Here is a 22,889-nt window from a genome sequence, read left to right on the forward strand (position 1 = left end):
TAAAGGTGTTCACTATTGCCATGCTTGGCTAGAATTTTTAGTATAAGAGTGTTCCATTTGAATTAAGGACAATTTTTCCATCTGTTTTGCCTCTCTCTCTTTCTTAATTTTTATGTTTTCTTTTCTGAGGTAGGTTCCTGCTGCAGCTCAGGATGACCTGGAATTTATTATGTAGTCTCAGGGTGGCATTGAACTCACTGTGATGCTCCTGCCTTGCCTCCCGGGTGCTGGGATTAAAGGTGTGAGCCACGATGCCAGGCTTTCCTTTTCTTTTTTTCAGAAGCGCTGCCACACTGGCTTCAAACTTGTGTAGCTTAGGTTGACCTGGAGCTCTTAAATTCCCTTCCTCAGCCTTCTGAGTGCTGGGATTACAGGCATATATCAACACCCCCGGTTTTCCCTTTTCTTTTTTGTTTTGTTTTTTTGAGGTAGGGTCTCACTCTAGCCCAGGCTGACCTGGAATTCACTATGTAGTCTCAGGGTGGCCTTGAACTCATGGTGATCCTCCTACATCTGCCTCCCAAGTGTTGGGATTAAAGGCCACCATGCCTGGCCAGTTTTCCCTTTCTTTAGTTAAAATCACATGAACTCATCCAAGAGATTGGATTTATGAATCTTAATACTTTATTTATTTGGTGCTGGAGACTGAATTAAGAGTCTCGCATATACCACAGGACTATGGCTTTAGCTGTCTTTATTTTTATATTATTAGTTGTTTTTTATTTCTGTTGTTTTTTGGAGGTAGGGTCTCACTCTAGCCTTGGCTGACATGAAACTTATGGTGATCCTCCTACCTCAGCCTCCTGACTGATGGATTTATAGACGTGAGCCACCATACCTGGCCCATTTATAACTTTGAAGCCGAAATTTTCCCAGGTTTGGCCAGTATGAGCACCCTGAAGCCAGTGCCCATGGCCTTTATACTTGTTCCCTTTATTCTCTGAGCGCAGGATGTTCAATTACATTTTAAACTCCCCTACTATAGTCTTGGGATTCAAGGAGCCCTGGTTCTTTTAAGTGAAAAATAGTTTTTAGAAACCAAGATTTGAAGCTAAGTATGGTAGCACATCTTTAGTTCTAGAAGGTTGAGGTAAGAGGATTGCCATGAGTTTGAGGCCAGCCTGGGCTGCAGAGTGAGTTCCATGTAGGTCAGCCTGGGTAAGAGTGAGACCTTGCCTTGAAAAGACTGAGAGAAAAAGAAAAAAAAAAAAAAAAACCCTTCAATTGAACACACACACCATACCACACCACACCACACCACACCACACCACATATGTACTTCAGAAAATCTTTGTTCCTTTTGGTAGGAAAAAATACTTTGAGGTGTCATTCTGGGCTCTAAGGGTGCTTATTATTGTGGAGTATATGTTGTAAAGGGCAACTGGGTTTGTCTCTAGTGCTGCTGAAAATGAGACTGTCTGATCTTGGGCAGTTGGTTGACATCTTTTCCTTGTCAATAAGGTGGGGTTTACAAACTATGCTCCTGGGCTGGAGAGATGGCTTAGCTGTTGAAGGTACTTGCCTGCAAAACCTATGGACCCAGGTTCAATTGCCTACTATATAAGCCAGATAATACATGGTGGTACATGCATCTGGAGTTTGTTTGCAGTGGCTAGAGGCCCTGCTGCACCCATTCTCTCTCGTAAATAAATAAAAATAAAATATTATTAAAAAAAAAACATGTTCCTGGGCTGGAGGTGTAAATAACCCAGGGCAGAGTGTTACCCTACTATGTGAGGCCTTGTGTTCAGTTCTAAGTACTGCCAAAAAAAGAAATATAAACAAAAGAACTACTTCTTTTTAGGTGATAAAATAATGCAATTAACTACTTTGCAATTAAAAACCAGTCCAGTGCTGGAGATCTGGCTTTAGAGGTTGATGAGCTTGCCTGTGAGGCCAAAGGACCCAGTTTCGATTCCCTAGGACCCACGTAAGCTAGATGCACAAGGTGTTGCATGCGTCTGGAGTTCATTTGTAGCCGCCAGAGACCCTGGCACACCCATTTTCTCTAACTACCTCTTTCTCTCTTAAATAAATAGTTTTTTTTAAATAAATCAGTCCACTAATTCTGTTCCAAATGCTTATAGATGCCCTCTTTAGCACAGTATTTGACTCACAGTGGAAGGCCGTACTGTCACTTCCTCTAAGGGTCAGTGCTCTCGTTCTCTCTGGAGTGAGCAGCGCCACTTACAAACACTGTGCTGAATGGTAGACCCCTGGGATCATGCCTTTGGGTACAGAGGCTCCCTGCGGTGCTTGCTGCTAGCCCTTAGCTCGAAGCCTCCTCCCCATAGGCTAGCACAGTTCCTCTGGGAAGAGCAGAGGTACTGGCAGCAGGTCTCAGTGAGCTGGGTTTTCCTGGAGTTTTGCCTGGCCTCTCAGAATGTGCAGCTCACTCTCTTGGCCCAAATGGATCTTTAGCAGAAAGAGGCCATAGCCTACTTCTCTAGTCAATGAGAAAAGCAGTGCCTTGTCCTCTTGTTGAAGGGAGTTTGTCAGAGATGTTGGGATGAGAGTGGGATATTTGGGATTAAAGCACAAAGAAGGAAAGGGGAAGGCTTTGTTTCGAGTCGTGTGGGATATGATGCTGCCTTCTGGGCTCTCGGCGTCATCAACAAGTAAAGAGGACCACAGAAGGGAGGAGGTGGGAAAGAATCCAGTGCCAGCAGCATCGTTAAACATCTTCAGATGTGTCTGGTTTGAAGGAAGTTTGCTTCCTGTGTCCTGCAAGTGCGTTGGTTTTGCTCCGTTACTAATCTAAACGATCTGAAAGAGGAGCTGTATGGGCAGGGTGGCATTTGCAGTAAACTCTGGACATTCTCTTGGCAAGATGCTGACCATCCAGTGGTTTTCTTAAATCATGTGCAAGTATATCATCAAACCACAGGAGATTTTTCTGAATTTTTCCTTTAAAAACAAGAGAATGTTTTGCACTTCATTGGCTAACACTGTCTGTGTTCTACGTGGTTGATATCCAAAAATAAGCTATGTAATTTGCCGAGACTGATCCCCGTGGCCAGCCCTTTACGTGGTTGATATCCAAAAATAAGCCATGCAGGCTGGAGAAATGGCTTAGCGTGGCTAAGGTGCTTGCCTGCAAAGCCTAAGGACTCATGTTTGACTCTCCAGGTCCCAAGTAAGGCAGATGCATCAGGTGATGAAAGCGCGCAAGGTCACACATGTGCACAAAGGGACACATATGTCTGGAGTTCAATTACAGTGGCTGGAGACCCTGGCATGCCAATTTTCTCTTGCTCATTCTCTTGCATTAAAAAAAAAAAGAAAAAAGAAAAAAAAAAAAGGAGAAGCAGCAGCAGCTGTGAAATCTGTACGAGACTGATCTCCCGTGGCCAGCCCTTGTTGGTAAGCAGCCTGCAGCTTTCACATGTACCACATGCTCACTCACACTGCAGGTGTCAAATCTTTATGTTCACTCCAGACACAGAATGGCCTGGATACCCATGACCTCACAGTGCCTGACACTACCTACACAAGACCAGCATAATAGGAGGAAAAGATGACGACATCAAAATAAAAGAGAGACTGATTGAGAGGGGGAGGGGATATGATGGAGAATGGAGTTTCAAAGGGGAAAGTGGGGGGAGGGAATTAACATGGTTTATTGTGTTTAGATATGGAAGTTGTCCAAAAAATTGGAAAAATTAAATTTAAAAAACTTTACATTTAAATAGTAATACAGACCCCAGAGTTCCCTTTTTAACTATTGATGTCTTTAGTATTCCAAAGGAGCAAAATTGTTTATGTAGACCCACTTTGAAAAAGTCTGTTGAAATGCTGGTTGAGTAGGCTTTGGTGACACTGGCCAAGCTCCGACTAAGGCAAGCAGTAGCTTCCTGGGCCATTAATAGCCTGTACTGTTGTTTCTGCCCATTGGAAACAAGGTGGAAATAGAGACAGCCCAGCTTGGAGTGTGGCTGCCTGCTGGGACATGTACCTTTTGGCTCTCTGATGGCCCTGGCTGTCTGACCTCCCTGAGCGGCTGTCACATATCCCTTTTTAACAATAAGGAACTTATTTGTCTCAGCCTTTTGGCTCCTTTGCTCAACTAATTGCTACTGAGTGATTACTACCTTGGCAGAGTGTGTGTGGGTTAGGTCCTCAGGGCAAATCTCTGCCCTTAGTCTTTTGTAATTTTCTTTTTTCTCTTCCTTTGGTTCCTTTTCCCTCTTTCCTTCCTTCCCTTTCCTTCTTCCTTCCCTTTCCCCCCCTTAATTTTTCCAGACAGGATCTTACTGTACCTCAGCCTGGCCTAGAACTCACTATGTAGTCTTGCAAATCTCCTGCTTCAGCCTTCCAAGGGCTGGGATTACAGGAGTATGCCACCATGCCCAGCATCCTTTGCAACTCTCAAGTCCAGTCAGTCTTGGTCCTATTTATTTAGTTGGAGAAAAACGATGAAACCAAAGATCACATGCTAAGATAGTGGTTGCAGATTAAATAATTTATACCTGCTGCTATCTCCTTGGTTTCAGAACCAAAAAAAATATCAGTGGTTGCTCTCTTGTCTCAGAGGGGAAGAGGGCATTTTAAATATACTTTTTTCAAGGGATGTACCCTTCTCCACTGGATCCCTTCTAACTAAAAGATGTCATCCTTTTTTTCTCTAACACTATGTAGTGCAAGATCTGTTTTATTTATTTGAGAGAGGAAGAGAGAGAAAATGGGTGTGCCAAGGTCTCTAGCCTCTTCACACACACTGAAGATAGATGCACCACCTTGTACATCTGGCTTACATGGGTACTAGGGAATTGAACCTGGGTCCTCAGACTTCATAGCAAGTGCCTTAACTACTAAACCATCACACAGCCCAAGACCTGGCTTTTTGTTGTTGTTTATTTGTTTATTTTGTTGTTTCTTTTAATGAGCACGAGAATTGGCACACCAGAGCCTCTAGCCACTGCAATCGAATTCCAGATGCATACGCCACCGTGTACGTATGTGTGACCTTGTGTACATGCATTACCTTGTGCATCTGGCTTACATGGGTTCTGGGGAGTCGAGCCTGGGTCCTTTGGCTTTGCAGGCAAGCACTTTAGTCACTGACCTATCTCTCCAGCCCCTAAGATCTGATTTTATTTTGTTTATTTATAAAGAGGCAGAGAGAGAGAATGGGTACACCAGGGCCTGTAGCACTGCAAACAAACTCTAGATGCATGTGCCCTTGTGTGCATCTTGCTTATGTGGGCTTTGGGGAATCGAACCTGTGTCCTTAGGCTTAGCAGGCAAGTGCCTTAACTGCTGAGCTATCTTTCCAGCCCGCAATATCTGTTTTTGAATGGCAGTTATGCTCTGTGCCTTGTTAGGGACACTCTTGGCACTGGCCACCTGGTTTCATGCTGTATTCTTAAAGAAAAAGTCTGTGCTCATGGATTTTCCCATGGGCAAAGTATGGGAAGACTCCAAGTCATTTTTTTTTTAATTTTTTAAAAATTTTTTAATTATTTTTATATATTTATTTGAGAGTGACAGACAGAGAGAGAAAGAGACAGATAGAGAGAGAATGAGCTTCCTGAGTGCCAGGATCAAAGGTGTGCACCATCATGGCTAGCTGCAAGGATTTCTTTTAAAAAGGCTTTTTAAGCCGGGCCTGGTGGCACACACCTTTAATCCTAGCACTAAGGAGGCAGAGGTAAGAGGATCATCAAGAACTCAAGACCAGCCTGAGAGTATATTCCAGGTCAGCCTGGGCTTGAGTCAGACTCCACCTTGAAAAACAAAAATTAAAAAAATAGTAAAGGCTTTAAGTGATGTAATTTTTGTAGATATGTATCTATCATAGTCTAATTTATTAGATCTTTTGAAAAGACTGGAGATCCAGAAAGATTAGGATTTTTTTTTTTCCCAGGTATGCTCTAGCTCTAGCCCAGGCTGGCTTTGAACTCAGGGTGATCCTTCTACCCATGCTTCCCAAGTGCTGGGATTAAAGGTGTGTGCCACCACACCTGACATAGGTTAGGATTTTGACTGATGTTTGCAGATGCCTTTAAAAGTGTTAGAGTCAATGTTCCTTCCTTGGAGTCTGTGAGCTTGTGTTCGAGAGTGAGTGGGACTTGTGTCTTGCTGTGCAGCCACTTCATCTGCTGAGTGGCCAGGAGAGAGGTTTGTGTGTGACCAAGCAGGCACGGAAGGGAGAACTCTTCTCATTAAGAAATGGAATCGGGCTGGAGAGATGGCTTAGTGGTTAGGTTAAGTGCTTGCCTGTGAAGCCTAAGGACTCCACTTTGAGGCTCGATTCCCCACGTTAGCCAGATGCACAAGGGGGTGGATGCATCTGGAGTTCGTTTACAGTGGCTGGAGGCCCTGGTGCACCCATTCTCTCCCTCTGTCTCTCTCTTTCTTCCTCTCTCTCTCTCTCTCTCTGTCTTTTTCTCTCTATCTGTTGCTCTCAAATAAATAATGAAAATAAAAATAAAAGAAATGGAATCAACACAGACGTGCAGAGTGGCTTTCACTTTCAATTGAAGTTTTTTATTTCATTTTAAAATATTCATGAATGGTTTCAAAGAAAATAAGGATTGGTTCTCAGAAGTCACTATCATTTAACTCATAAATGAACCTCGGTATTTAGAAAAGTATTTGTACACACATTTGATTTTTTTTTTTCTGATTTTAAAAAATATATGCAAAGCTGGGTGTGGTGGCACATGCACTTGGGAGGCAGAGGTAAGAGGATTGCTGAGAGTTCCAGGCCACCCTGAGACTACATGGTGAATTCCAGGTCAGCCTAGACCAGAGTGAGACCCTATCTCGAAAAACCAAAAAAAAAAAAAAAAAAAACAATGGATATTTATCTAGAATAAGAAACTCTAAATTATGAATTTAAAAATAATTTTCTTTCTGATTTTGTTTTGGTCTCCACTAAGGTTTTTCCTAGTTAGGTGTGGTGGTGCACTAATAATCCCAACATTCCAGAGATGGAGAAAGGAGAATCAGGAGTTCAAGGCCAGCCTTGGATACATAGTAGCCAAAACTTAGAGACCAGCTGTGCTATAAGAGATCCTGTCTCAAAATACACACACACACACACACACACACACACACACACACACACACTGAGCCAGTGTGGTAGTGCACGCCTTTAATCCCAGTATTCAGCAGGCAGAGGTAGGAGGATGGCTATGGGTTTGAGGCAAGCCTGGAACTACAGTGTGCGTTCAAGGTTCGTTTGGACTAAAGTGAGACCTATCTTGAAAAAAAAAAAAAGAGGTTCATATGTATAAATTTATTTTTTGGTTTTTTGAAGTAGGGTGTTGCTGTGGTGCAGGCTTACTTGAAACTCATTCTTTAGTCTCTGGCTGTCTTTGAACTCAGAGTGATCCTCCTACTTCTGCCTCCTAAGTGCTTGGATTAAAGGCATGCACCATCACACCTGGCTAAAACAGGTTCATATATATATATATGTGTGTGTTTATTCATTTGAGAGAGAGAAAGAATATATAGGCACACCAGGGCTTCCAGCCACTGCAAATGAACTTCAGATGCATGCACCATCTTGTATATCTGGCTTACATAGGTGCTGAGGAATTGAACCTGGGTCCTTAGGCTTCACAGGCAAATGCCTTAACCACTAAGCAATCTCTCCATCTCTTTCTACTATATTTGAACTCCATTGTTATTGGTACAGAATCACTGAAATTTAGGTTTATTACATAGATTGTTACTGTATTGTATTGAGCATAATTAGTATTCTCTCAATATACTCTTCTAAGGTTTTGGAATGTAGCTTAGTGATAGAGCATTTGCCTAGCATGCTCAAGTCCTGGATTTGACCCCCAGCAGTGTGTGTATGTGCACATGTTGGGGGATCTGTCCTAATATGTAAGAGCTACTAAGTACTTGTTTTTTTGAGCTGCTTGGGTGAGTTAGAGGCAGCCATGTATGCCATTTGGGACTACCAGACTTTGTGAATTCAAAATGTGTCTGAAATACCAAGGAGCAATCTGACACATTATGATGCACAGACCTGTGCCTCCCACACATGTGAGCTTGCTGTCTGCACTGCTGCTAGAGGGTTGTGCTCCAGAAACCCTAGAGTGAGTTCTATTCCATGTGATTTCTACCCAAAAGGAGAGAAAATGTAGAGTGAACGCATACTCATGCACACTGCACTACGGAATCTATCTCCAAGAGGCAGTCTCCTTCAAGTGCTGGTGACAGCAGGATTCTCCTCTTGCCATTTGATGCTTTGGATGAGCTGAGGAATTTCCCAGAGAAACTGCTCACTCCATATGTCTCAAACCTATTTCTCCTTCACCACCCACATATTTCTAGTTGGCACTGTGGGGCACATTTATCTCATGAGTTTGGGGGCCTGTCCTTTTGTCACTGTGCCAGGTCAATCAGTGTAGTTGATGTTGAAGTGTATCTGAAAGCTATTCCTACATTAGCAAGGCTATGGGAACTTGGTCATTTATGGAAGTGATGCCTAACTCCATATTTAATATATCCTTCACTCCACGTCTAATTAGCTGAATTCCCAAATGCCTGTTGTTATTCCACTATCACCTGGCACTAGGAGCAACAGTTAGAGTGGAAGGAGATGATCTGAGTTGATTCTGGTAAAATAGCTGGCTTTGGTGGGTTTTTACAAAAGCACAACCGCATGAACACATTGCTAGACTCCCTCCCAGGATTTTGCAAGGAGCCAATGTGGGTGGAAACCCAGAAGCACTAGCTTTATCTTCTAGAATAAATCTGCCTTTGGGAAGCTGCACAGCACAGATCTCCATCCCAGCATTTGCCTGGGTGGAGAAGCTTACTGGGTGTCCCAGTGGAAAATACTAGTTCATCCCAATGTTCTAGAAAGGCCTGAAGAGTTTACAGTCAGATTGGGGATAACATGGGGCTTTCTGATTCTTTAAAAAGTATTATAATAACTAAACCAAACAGTACTCCCCTTCCTTTCCTTCTCTTCCTCTTTTTTTTTTTTTTTTCCTTTCCTTTTTCAAGGTAGGGTCTCACTCTAGCCCAAGCTGGCATGGAATTCATTCTGTAGTCCCAGGCTAACCTTGAACTCAACAGTGATTCTTCTACTTCTGCCTTCCAAGTGCTGGGACTAAAGGTATGCACCATCACCCCCGCTCCTTCCTCTGTTGTTGTTAAACTTTTTATTGGCAACCTGTATACATATAGACAGTATACCATAATAACAGTCCCCTCCCACCACCTTCCCTTTTCTTCCTCCTGAAACCCCCCTCCACTGAATCCCTTCTTTCCAACTCGTCTCCTATTTTGATGTCATCATTTCCCCCTCCTGTTATACAGGTCTTGTGTAGGTAACATCAGCCACTATGAGTTCATGAATTCCACAGCTCTGTGTGTCTGGAGGACAGTATTGCAAAGCACTCCTTCCCTTCCCTTGGCTCTTATATTCTTTCTGCCACTTCTTTCACAATGGTCCCAGAGCCTTGGAGGGTGTGATAGAAATGTCTCACTTAGTGCTGTACTGTCTTTTCTCAGCAGAGGCTGACTCTAACAACACCATGGTGAACCCCAACAACCCCACTGAGGAGGATGCTCAGTGGAACGGGGGCAGGGAAGAGAGCATATAAGAGGATAATACAAGGGGACTGGGACCAACACACTATTTGTTCATACAGTAAAGTTCATCATTAATTAAAAAAAAAAGTAAAGTAAAGTAAAAGGGGCTGGAGAGATGGCTTGGGGGTTAAAAGCACTTGCTTGCAAAATCTGATGACATGGGTTCGATTTCCCAGCACCCACATAAAGGCAGATGCACAAAGTGGCACATGCATCTGGAGTTCATTTGCAGTGGCAAGAGGCACTGGCATACCCATTCTCATTCTCTCCTTGCAAATAAATATTAAAAACTAAATTGTGGGCTGGTGCAATGGCTTAGCAGTTAAGGTGCTAAGAAACAAGCATACATGCTATTTTTATCTTTCCCCCATTACCCTCCATACATACTATTTTTAATGATTGCGTAGTTTTGTGTGTAAAGATACATAAGCACATCATAACGTATTTATTTTTTAATTTTTAGAGATAAAGAGAGAGACAAGGAGCTAAAGAGAGAATTGGCATGCCAAGGCCTCAATGGCTGCAATTGAACTCCAGATGCTTGCGCCACCTAGTGGGGGCATGTGTGACCTTGTGCTTGTCTCACCTCTCTATGTCCAGCCAACATGGGATCTGGAGAGTAGTAGAACATGGGTCCTTAGGCTTTTCAGGCAAGTGCCTTAACTGCTAAACCATCTCTCCAGCTTTGTTTTTTTTTTTTTTTAAACTTACATTGACAGCCTTCATACATATAGACAATATGCCATGATCACAGTCCCCTCCCACTACTGTTCCTTTTCCCTCCTGGCACAATCCCACAGGCTTCCCATTCAGTGTGCCAGTGCCATTCTTCCTCAGCTGCTCAGGCAAAAACCAGAGAATACCACTTGTCTGCATTCTCATATCCTTTCTTCTGCCATCAACATGCCCAGAATTCCCTTGTACTTACCACCACCATGGCTGTTATTCCCTGGGTCTGTGACACCCATTCCTCAAGAGAACTACAGAAACTCTCCATCTGTTCTCCAGCCACTGCCCTGGTCCACTTTGTGGTGTGTTCTCCCTTCAGTAGACAGACATCATACTGGATCTCTCTGATACTTCCTTCTTACTCAAAAAAGCTATAGGCTTATTGTACCCCCCAAACCTTGGGCTCTGCATCTCACCCCTCCTCCTGGATGTCTCCCTGTGCTTACCCTGCCTCACATAACCCTTCCTCCTAACAGTTGTCTTGCTTTCCACAGGCCTTTCAAGACCACAAAGTCTAGTTTCCTCTGCACCCTGCCCAGGCTGCACTTGTCTCTCCTGCTTTAAGCTCTGTTCTTTGTTCTTATTGCTAGCTTACTCTAGTCTTGATTTAATTTCTAAAAACTTGTTAGACTATGAGATAACAAGCAAGAATTCTTGAATGTTTCATTTACCACTTAAGGGGTGACCTATCATATTTGCATATTCTTGAACCATTTTTATTTTAACATTCAAGAATGTAGGGCTGGAGAGATGACTTAGTACTTAAGGAGCTTGCCTACACAGCCAAAGGACCCAGGTTTGGTTCCCCAGGACCCACATAAGCCAGATGCACAAGATGGTGTGTGTGTTTGGAGTTCGTTTGCAGGGGCTGGAGGCCCTGGTATACCCATTCTTTGTCTGTCTCTCTCAAATAAATAAAATAAATTTATTTTTTTTAAAAAGGGCTTAGAGCCAGGCATGGTGGTGCACACCTTTAATCCTAGCACTTGGAAGGCAGAATTCCAGGTCAGCCTGGGTTAGAGTGAAACCCTACCTGGAAAAAATAAAAAATAAAAACAAGGGCTGGAGTGATGGCTTAGCAGTTAAGGTTCTTGCTTGTGAAGCCTAAGGACCCATGTTTGACTCTCCAGATCCCACATAAGCCAGATGCACAAAGATGAGGCTAGCACAAGGTTGCATATGCTCACTAGGTGGTGCAAGAGTCTAGAGTTTGATTGCAGTGGCGAAGGCCCTGGCGTGCCAATTCTCTCTCTGTCTAAAATAAAATTGAAAAAAGAATGTAAGTGTGGGCTGGAGAGATGGGTCGGTGGTTAAGGTGCTTGCCTGCAAAGCCTAAGGACCCAGGTTTGAGTCCCCAGGACCCAAGTAAAGTTATATGCACAAGGTTGCACATACGTTTGGAGTTCATTTGCAGTGGCTAGAGGCCATGGCACACCCATTCTTTCTATCTGCCTCTTTATCTCTCTCTCTCAAATAAATAAGATTTTTTAAAAGAATGTAGATGTTACTTTTCCAAGCAACTGGGCTTGAAGTTAACATACCATCAACATTTTGTAACTCATCAGCACAATGTGTTATTTCTTGCTCAAGATTAGTTGATTCACTAGGGCTGAAAAAAGAAAAGGTACTTTTCCCTTGTATGAGTTGTTCCTTCTGTGAACTGATTGCAAGTTAAACATGTTATTGTAATGGAGTTTATGGTCTTGTGGAAAATCATAAGGAGATGTATTAAGAAAAGCACAAAGTATATATTTACAACTCTATATGTTTGTTTCATTTTCTATTGGACAAATAAAACCTGTATCTATTTATTGTATGTGAGTGGTAGCTCAGAAGGCTGAGGTAGAAGGATTGCTAGGAGTTCAAGGCCAGCCTGGCTCAAAAGTGAAACTCAGAACTTGCCTTCAAGAAAACAAACAAAAACACAAAGTCCAGGCATTGTGGCACATGCCTTTAATTCCATTTGAGGTAGGAGGATCACTGTGAGTTCAAAGCCAGCCTGGAAATACAGAGTGAGCTCTAGGTCAGCCTGGGCTAGAGTGAGATCCTACCTCAAACACAAACACGCACAGGCTGGAGAGATGGCTTAGCAATAAGGTGCTTGCCTACAAAGCCAAAGGACCTCTGTTCAATTCCCCAGGACCCATGTAAGCCAGATGTACAAGGTGGCACATGCATCTGGAATTCTTTTGCAGTGGCTGGAAGCCCTGGTGCACCCATTCTCTCTCTCTGTCTCTTTCTCTGCCTCTTTCCCTCTTTCAAGTAAGAAAATTTAAAAAAAAAAATTAAAAATAGAATAAAAATTAAAAAAGAAACACACACACACAAAAACATATGTATAATATATATATATTTTTTTCATGGAATGGTTCAACCAAGCTAGTGAACATACATATTACATCACTTACTATTTTTTCTGCTGAAAAGAAAAAAAATACTGTCTGCCATGTTCAAAATATAATGCATTACTGTGAACGCTGTAACCATCATCTTGGGCCAGTATTTCCTGTCTCACTGAAATCTTGTGTCCTTTGACCGATAAGGCCCATATCTTATGTGTTGGGTTGGGATAGGGAAAGACATTGTAGGGTTAGGAAAGGTGTATTGTGTGGACAGTGAGAAAGGCAGAAGCACAATTCCTTTCACACTCCAATGTGTTTGTCAGTAATCATAGGCATGGTTCTCTGTGTGCACATTAATGACAGATCTTGGTTTCATAAGAGAAAGAGGTGGCCTGGCCCTGCTGCCACATGTCTGGGAGCTGGACTGTGTGCATGTGGACTTGAGGAAGAGGGAAGGGTCCACAACAGCTCACACACTGGCCCTTGTCAGAAAGCGGATTGTGGGCTGGAGAGATGGCTTAGTGGTTAAGGTACATGCCTTTGTGAAGCCTAAGGACCCAAGTTCGATTCTCCAGGTCCCACGTAAGCCAGATGCACATGGTGGCACATGCAGCTGGAGTTCGTTTGCAGTGGCTAGAGCCCTGGCGTGCCCATTCCCCCTCCCCCTTTGTCTCTGTCTTTCTCCCCCTCCTGCTTTCTGTCTCTAATAAGTAAATAAAAACGAAAATAAAATCTTTAAAAAAGAAAGAAAGCAGATTGTAGTTCTTCGGGACAAGCAGCTGAGGCATTTCGTTCAAGCCCTGTGGGGAGCTGTGCTGCGACTCTGAAGGGTCAAAGCTGCCACCTCTCCTTCCTTGAGGGCGTGTCTGGGTGGGGAGGTGGCTGGATGTGGCATGGATTATGTCTCTCAGGAAACAGCTTAGTAGAGGCCTCTACTGAGGCTGATCTGGGTTTAGGTGCTTAAGACCACTCTTAATGGTTAATGCTAATGGTTAATTAATGTTAGTTGTTGTCAAGCCATTAACACAGCCTTAGGCTGCCTCATACTGAACTCTACCTTTAAATGTCCATTGATAACTGTGGCTTGACCTCTAAACTCTTGGGACACACTGTTTAAAGTGTTACCTTAGTTCTTCAGAAAGAAATTAATTCTATTGTTGGAAGATTTAACACGTTGCCTATAAACTACCAGCCTATCTCTTGTGATGAAATCCAGTGAAATGCTTTTCCAAAAGCATGAATTAATTAAGGTGGGCCACCTTTTCTTAGGACCTTCAGAGGACCAGGCTTCCCACCCAGGGCCACCCCTTACTCAACTAATCGCACCATAGTGGTGGGACTTTGGCATTTACGTTGGGAATTGATCCTATCATTCAGACCTCTCTACCTATTGTCACCTATAACTAAAGCAGGTCATATTTCTATGAAGTATGTGGGGACTCTGCAGCTGTGTGTTCAATTTTATTTCAATATGGCAGGCTTGTGTGCTTGCAGATGTCTACTAAATATACACATACATGTATGTTTCCAATTTCTTCCTAGATTTTGGCCCTGATTGCATTCATCTGCATTGAGACCATCATGGAGTGCTCCCCATGTGAAGGCCTCTACTTTTTTGAGTTCGTAAGCTGCAGTGCATTTGTGGTGACTGGAGTCTTGCTGATTCTGTTCAGCCTCAACCTTCACATGAGGATCCCCCAGATCAACTGGAACCTGACAGTGAGTACAAGTCACCATTCTGTGAGCGCGACTCCCAGGGAATAACTCAACTGTGACTTGTTGGGTTTCTTTACATGGTTAAATAAAGCTACAGAAGCATATTGAATCTTGGGGCTGGGGAGATGGCTCAGTGGGTAAGCGTTTGCTGCAGAAGCATGAGGACCTGAGTTCAGACCCCAGCTCCCATGTAAAATGCTGGGTGTGGTGTGAGTGCCTGAAATATCAGGGTAGTACCGATGGTGACAGGGATGCCCTGAGGCTCCTTTGTTAGTTAGTCGAACCAAATCAGTGATCCTTAGGTTCTGCAAGAGACGCTGTTTCAAGGAATAAGGTGGTGAGAAATAGAGGAAGACATCTGACACCAACCTCCGGCCTCAACACGCCCACTTGCCTGTGATTACACATGTGCACCCACACACATACACACATGAATACACATACACATGCAGAAACAAAACGTATATTGAAAAGTAACTAATGGTAGAAATATAACAAAACTGTGTTGGCCCTTTCAAAGATGTCATTTCTATTTTGCAGTCATCTGAGAGGACTGGCTCTGTTGATGCTTACAGAACATGAGAAAGAAAATGTAATTAATACATTGGCATAATTTTCAGACTAGACATAAGACACTTATAAAGATTTGATGTGATTCTTACTAAGCATAGTAGCTTATTCCTATAATCCCAGAATTTGGGAAGCAGAGACAAGGATCTCAGTTCAATTCCCCAGGACCCATGTAATCCAGATGCACAAGGTGGCACATGCATCTGGAGTTCGTTTGCAGTGGCTGGAGGCCCTGGCATGTCCATTCTCTCTATCTCTCTGTCTGTTTCTCTCTTGCTCTCTCAAATAAATAAATAAATAAATAACTTAAGTCGGGCATGGTGGTACATGCCTTTAGTCCCAGCACTCAGGAGGCAGAGGTAGGAGGATTGCCGTGAGTTCAAGGTCACCCTGAGGCTACACAGTGAATTCCAGGTCAGCGGACTAGAGTGAGACCCTGCCTTGAACCCCCCCCAAAAAAAATTAAATAAGTAAATAATGTTTTTTTTTAACAAAAAGTGAGACTTTATAGGAGTACTGAGCTCCTCTCCAGAGTTTCTACTAGCCCCACCATTCTCCTTTGGATCCTGTCAGCTTTGACTTTGCATCCTCATTGAATTTTGTCAACTTTTGACATCTGTTAATTTACCCCCAGAGTACTCATTTCAGTCAGGTTTGTGAATTTTTCTTTCTTTCTTTCTTTCTTTTTTTTTTTTGAGGTAGGAGTTTTCTCTAGCCCAGGCTGACCTACGGCAGTCCTCCTACCTCTGCCTCCCAAGTGCTGTGATTAAAGGCATTCGCCACCATGCCTGGCATTTATTTTCTTTTTTTAAAAAAATGTATTTAGGGCTAGAGGGATGGCTTAGAGGTTAAGGCATTTGCCTGCAAAGCCAGAGGACCCAGATTCAATTCCCCAGGGCCCACGTTGGCCAGATACACAAGGGGGCGCACATGTCTGGAGTTCTGAAAGCCCTGGCATGCCCATTCTCTCTCTCCCTCTCTCTCCCTCTGACCTTAATAAAAATAAATAAGTAAGTAGGCATGATTTATTGGCCAGTGGATGATTAAACTCAATGTCCAGGAAATGCAAAAAGTTCTGAGTCTTAATTATCTGATTGGCTTTTCTGGCAGCCACCTCATTAACATAAACTCAGGCCTAAAGAGGATGACTATGCCAGCAGAGTGGCATATACTTGAACTTCCAGCTACGTGAGAGCTGAAGGTGGAAGGACCATTGAGCTCAGTAGTTTGAAAACAGCTGAGGCAAACAGGAAGACCATGTCTCATAAAACAAATCAATAAAACTTGAAGCCTATTTGAAAAACTCTTGTTATGAAGAAGCAAAAATGTTCCTATAGCTTAGTTAATCCCAAAAATTTATCAAATGTATATTTGTGTACCCTTTCTGGGGCTGTTTCCTCATCCTTAAAAGTAGAATTTTAGTGCCAAGCGTGGTATCTCATGCCTTTAATCCCAGCACTTGGGAGGCAGAGGTAGGAGGAGTTTGAGTTTGAAGCCACCCTGAAACTACATAGTGAATTCCAGGTCAGCCTGAGCTAGAGCAAGATCCTACCTCAGAACCCCCCCACCAAAAAAAAAGGTAGAATTTTAAGACTCCACCAGTGTGGAAGCCAAGCAGTATAGCAGTGAGTGATAGCCCAGGGTAGACCTCCTGACAGAGGTCTCATCTCTGGTAAGTCCAACAAGCATTTTTGAACACCTGCTTGGTGTCAGATTTTGGGAACAGGATAGGCCAACACAAGCTGCTCTTCTGTGGGATGGGTGTTTGATAGGATCCAGTTTTGTGTGAGGCTGAAGAACACAGGTGAAGAGTTGGGATACCTCAGGATAGGAGGCCCAAAACATTCAGAGTAAAAGCCACATTCCAAGTAGACCTTAAAGGATGAGAAACTGCTTGCTGGACGCAAAGTAGAAGGTGAGGGGGTTGTAGGATGGCCCATGCTGAGTCAGGAGCAGGTTCCAGTATGACAAATGTGAGAAGATGAGGGCTGGCAGTTGGGCGCTGATTGGTGGAGGCTGTCCTATTTAGCTGCAGCCAAGTATGGTCTTCTTGCTTCATGGGATTAAAAAAATACATTATTTATTTATTAGCGAGAAAGAGAGAATGGGTATGCCAGGCCCTCTTGACATTGCAAATGAATTCCAGACACATATGCCACCATGTGCATCTGGCTTATGTGGGTAATGGAGAAGTGGACCTGACTGTCAGGCTTTGCAAGCAAGTGCCTTTAGCCACTGAGCAATCTGTCTAGCCCTAGTGTTATATATATATATATATTTTTTTTTTTTTTAATGTGTAATCTCCTATTGTTTAAATGTTGGCTCCATTCTTTCTGAACATTGCATGTCCAACCTGTGGGCCAGATGTGGTAAGTAGGTGATAATTTGCATCTTCTAGGCCAGGTGGTGGTGATTTCTTACTGGTTGCCAGGATGCACCCCTGGCTGTCAGGAGAGAGGGAAAGCATGGGTTTACTTCTGGGGTTGGTTGCTTAGCTCCTAATCCAGGGTCTTCCTCTTTGTTTCTATCATAAGGAGGGGCTGCAGCCTTGGGGATTTTAGGAACAGGTGACATAAAGTGACTATGGTAAGCTTTAGAACATTAGGCTGATTGAGTACATATCAAAGCATTAAAATGTTTAAACTCCAATTTAGATATTTTAAAAGAGAGAGAAAGGGAATACAGGGCTGGGAAAATAGCTCAGTTGGCTAAGTGCTTGTCTTACAATCATGAGGATCTGAGTTTGATCCCCAGAACCCATGTGTACTTTACTGTTGCTGTGACCAAATACCTAATAAGAAGCACCTTATAGAAGGCAAGATTTATTTCAGTTGACAGGTCCAGGGTGTGCAGTCCTTCGTGGTGGGCAGGGTTTGGTGGCAGGAGTGGGAAGCTGCCTGGTTATGTTGCGTCTACACAGAGAGAAGATGCACAGAAAATGGGGCCAGGCTATAACATCGTAAAGCTTGCCCCTAGTGATTCACTTTCTTCAGGAAGACTCCACCTCCTAATGGTCCCACAACCTTTAAATAGTGCTGCCAGCTGGGGACCAAGAGTTCACACACTTGAATTTATGGGAGACATTTTACATCCAAACGACAATACTGCATTTGAAAAATAACACCTGAAAACTACATTGAGATTCCATCTCACTCCTGCCAGATTGGCCACCATCATGAAAACAAACAATCATAAATGTTGGCAGGGATGTGAAAAAGAGGAGCCCTTCTGCACTGCTGGTGGGAATGCAATCTGGTCCAGCCATTGTGGAAATCAGTGTGGGGGTTCCTAAAACAGCTAAAGATTGATCTACCATATGACCCAGCTATAGCATTCCTAGGCATATATCCAAAGGACTCATCTCATTTCCTTAGAAGTACATGCTCAACCATGTTTATTGCTGCTCAATTTATAATAGATGGGAAATGGAACCAGCCTAGATGTCCCTCAACTGATGAGTGGATAATGAAGATGTGGCACATTTATACAATGGAGTTCTACTCAGCGGTAAAGAAAAATGAAGTTATGAAATTTGCAGAAAAATGGATGGACCTGGAAAGTATTATACTAAGTGAGGTAACCCAGGCCCCAGAAAGCCAAGCGCCACATGTTCTCCCTCATATGTGGATCCTAGCTACAGATGACTGGGCTTCTGTGTGAGAAGGAAAATACTTAGTAGCAGAGGCCAGTAATTTGAAAAGGAGACATAAAGGGAAGAGAAAGGAAGGGAGGAGGATACTTAATAGGTTGATATTGTATATATGTAATTACAATGATTGTAATGGGGAGATAATATGATGGAGAATGGAATTTCAAAGGGGAAAGTATGGGAGGGTATTACCATGGGATATTTTTTTATAATCATGGAAAATGTTAAAAATTTAAAAAATAAATAAATAAAAATAAAATAAAATAAAAGTTAAGTGAGGGCTAGAGAGATGGTGTAGTGGTTAAGTGCTTGCCTGTGAAGCGAAAGGACCCTGGTTCATGACTTGATTCCCCAGTACCCATGTAAGCCAGATCACAAGGCGGCGCATGCATCTGGAGTTCATTTGCAGTGGCTGGAAGCCCTGATGCGCCCATTCTCTCTCTCTCTCTCTCTTTCTCTGCCTCTTTCTTTCTCTGTCTGTTGCTCTCAAATAAATAAATAAAAATAAACAAAACAAAACAAAAAAATGACACCTGACAAATGACACTGTCCTGGCGTGCACGTGCACACACACACACACACACACACACACACATTTATTACTCCCCTAAAAAAATGCAGTTGGATGTGGTGGCACACACCTTTGATTCTAGCACATGGGATGCAGAGGTTGGAGGATTGTGGGCTAGAGTAAGGCCATACCTCAAAAAATAAAATAAACAACTAAACAGACAAACAAAAAAATAAATCCGGGCTGGAGAGATGGCTTAGCGGTTAAGCGCTTGCCTGTGAAGCCTAAGGACCCCGGTTCGAGGCTCGGTTCCCCAGGTCCCACGTTAGCCAGATGCACAAGGGGGCGCACGCGTCTGGAGTTCGTTTGCAGAGGCTGGAAGCCCTGGCGCGCCCATTCTCTCTCTCCCTCTATCTGTCTTTCTCTCTGTGTCTGTCGCTCTCAAATAAATAAATAAATAAATAAATTTAAAAAAAAATAAATAAATCCACACCTGGTAATACACTCAGCAATGAATGCCCCCTGATGATAAGCCTTGATTTTTGTTTCACAGTCCAAAAACTCAGTGGTGGTTGATGGCTAGCTTTTGCACCATCCTAGGTTTTTTGTTTGTTTGTTTGTTTGTTTTTGTTTTTCGAGGTAGTATCTCTAGCTCTCTCCCTTTCTCTCTGTTTCTGTCGCTCTCAAATAGATAAATTAAAAAAATGAACAAAAAAGAAATCATTAAAAAAGCAAACAAAAGGAATGAAATGTTGATACATGCTAAAGCATGACTGAACCTTAGAACCATTATGCTAAATGAATGAAGTCAGGTACAGAAGACCGCATATTATATAATTCTGTTTCTATGAAATATCCAGAATAGGAAAATCTAGCGGCAGCAGGAAATAAGTTACTAGTTATTGAGAGTTGGAGTATGAATGAAGAATGATTGCTCGTGAGGGTGAGAGTTTTTGTATTTGTGTTTGTATGTTTGTGTGTTTGTTGTATATGTTCTAAAATTTCATTGTGATGGGTTGTACACTTTTAATACATAGGTATATATATCCTTGTATTATCTCTCACCTATTTTTATTATTTAAAATGCATGTATGCGTATATGTTCTAATGTGTGATGGGAGAAAGCTAGAGCTATTCAAGTCATGACTTTTCATTTAAGTTATCATGAGCATGTTTTTTGGTTTTTCGAGGTAGGGTCTCATTCTGGCCCAGGCTGACCTGGAACTCACTATGTAGTCTCAGGCTGGCTTCAAACTCACAGTGATCCTCCTACCTCTGCCTCCCAAGTGCTGGGATTAAAGGCGTGTGCCACCATGCCCAGCTATCATGAGCATTTTAAAAAATATTTGAGCGGGAGCAGGGGTGAAAGAGAAAAAGTGGGCACACTAGGGCCTCTAGCCACTGCAAACGAACTCCAGATACATGTGCTACCTTGTGCCTACATGGATACTGGGGGATCAAATCTGGGTCTTTAGGCTTTGCAGGCAAGCACTTTAACCACTAAGCCATCTCTCCAGCTATCATGAGTATTTTTTAGTTACTGTTGAAGTGCACCATTACAGAAATTCTGTTTATTTGCCCAAATTCTCTATTTTTAAAAAATATTTATTTGAGGGCTGGAGAGATGGTTTAGCGGTTAAGCGCTTGCCTGTGAAGCCTAAGGACCCCGGTTCGAGGCTCGGTTCCCCAGGTCCCACGTTAGCCAGATGCACAAGGGGGCGCACGCGTCTGGAGTTCGTTTGCAGTGGCTGGAAGCCCTGGCGCGCCCATTCTCTCTCTCTCTCTCTATCTTTCTCTCTGTGTCTCTCACTCTCAAATAAAATAAATAAAAAATTAAAAAAAAATTTATTTGAGAGAGAGTAGCAGATAGAGAGAATGGGTGCTCCAGGGCCTCTAGCCATTGCAAACGAATGCCAGACATGTGTGCCAACTTGTGCTTCTAGTTTTACGTGGGTACTGGGTAATTGAACCTGGGTCCTTTGGCTTTGTAGGCTTAACCACTAAACCATCTCTCCAACCCCCAAATTATCTATTCTTTTTTTGGGGGGGGTTCTAGGTAGGGTTTCACTCTAGCTCAGGCTATCTATTCTTAAGCATTGTGTGCTTCCAGTTTTTGCTATTTTAAATAAATATGGCTGGAGAGATGGCTTAGTGGTGAAGGCATATGCCTGCAAAGACAAAGGATCCTGGTTCAGCTCTCCAGAACCCACGTAAGCCAGATGCACAAGATGGTGCATGCATCTAAAATTGTTGTGCACTCAAATTAATACATATAAACATTTTAAATAATAAAAATTAAATAATGTTGTGAAGGACAACTTTATGCCTTTTGGAACCAACTACTGAAGCATGTGATTCCCTCTCCCCCAACAACTAGTGATTATTAATAACTCCTGAGAGGAATAGGACCTCATGAGCCTCTTTCCCATCCATGATGGAATGTTGATAGGCTCAACCTTGTGCAGGTCTTTTGCAGGACACTATAGCTGTTGTGACTCCATAAGTAGTAACAGCCATATTATATTCAGAAGACAGCATCCACAACTACTCCCCATCCCCTGGCTCTGAAGTTCTTTCTGCCTCCTCCCATGTTGTTTCCCAAGCCTGAGAGGGGGTAGGAGACTTGTCCCATTTAGGGCTGCATACACAATAGTCACTTATTCTCAGCACTTTGGCCAGATATGCATCTTTGTACTAATTTCTACCCACTGCAAAAAGAAGCTTCTCTGACCGAGGCTGAGAGTGGCGCTGATTGGCCTGATGGTTGGCTCTCATCTGAGCTCTTCTGTTGCCCTTTCCTGCCTCCTGGAATTGCATGTTGTGATCGTTCAGAGTAACACAGTCCATCATGGTAAGGAAAGCGTCGTCAAGGGAGCAGCTTGGTCCTTAGCATAGACCAGAATACAGAGAAAGGGGAATTCCAGTGTATCATAAATAATATTTTGTTTGACATTTGACTTCAGCATTTTATCATAAGATATGTTTCCTCCTTAATAGCCTTTGCTTTGGGAAATATGTTTTAAGTTCTCTTTGATTAAACCCCGATAGCACCTTATCCACAGTTGAATTTATCTAGATGCTTTCTGGTTTGAATTTATCAACAGTTTGCCTTGGTAGGTCACAGCTGAAACCTTGCCCTGGTAGCAGGCAGAAGCTTGGCAGGAGTCCATCTGCTGGGTTTCTGCTTACAGGCTTGGTACTGTTAGGATAGACATTGTCTCCTGGTATCTTTAAGAATTTCAACCTTGAAGCCAGACCAGACTGGAGGACTTGCAGGTGTTGATGGTGTAGACAGCCAGCTACTTAAGCATTGGGGCTTCTTCCTGAAATTTCTTCCCCTATCTATGGAGCCTGCAGAAGTCATGAGGTATGAGCTAGGCTGTTGGAGAGCTGGTGAATGTGGACTATGGGCCAAGCACCATGTATGTCTCATCACATACATAGTTACATTTACTCTCCAGAACAGCTCTGGGAGGAAAGGGTCACCATTCCCACATAGCACCCAAAGGTACAGTGCAACTTGTCCAAAGTCACAGGGTAGGTAGAACCCTTATCTGGGTATAACTTTTTTTGTTGTTTTTGTTTTTCAAGGTAGGGTCTCACTCTAGTCCAGGTTGACCTAGGGTGGCCTTGAACTCACAGCAATCCTCCTACCTCTACCTCCCAAGGGCTGGGATTAAAGGCGTGCGCCACTATGCCCAGCTTTAGCTGTGACTTTTAAAAAATATTATTATCTCTTTGCAAGCAGAGGGAGAGAGTGAGTGAGTGAGTGAGAGAGATTGAGAAAGAGAGAGTGGGTGTGTGTATGGGC

The 22,889-nt window shown here is 43.0% G+C and overlaps 1 protein-coding gene across 1 annotated transcript in view; it reads left to right on the forward strand.

The window, feature by feature from the left end:
* Cmtm4 (CKLF like MARVEL transmembrane domain containing 4) overlaps positions 1-22,889 on the forward strand; it is a 64,820-nt gene that overhangs the window by 36,347 nt on the left and 5,584 nt on the right. Inside the window, exon 2 of the mRNA XM_045140028.1 lies at positions 14,175-14,351. Within this exon, the coding sequence (XP_044995963.1) occupies positions 14,175-14,351 (177 nt within the window). The remainder of the gene's footprint in view (positions 1-14,174; positions 14,352-22,889) is intronic.

The sequence above is a fragment of the Jaculus jaculus genome, chromosome 1, assembly GCF_020740685.1.
Source record: "Jaculus jaculus isolate mJacJac1 chromosome 1, mJacJac1.mat.Y.cur, whole genome shotgun sequence".
NCBI lineage: Eukaryota > Metazoa > Chordata > Mammalia > Rodentia > Dipodidae > Jaculus > Jaculus jaculus.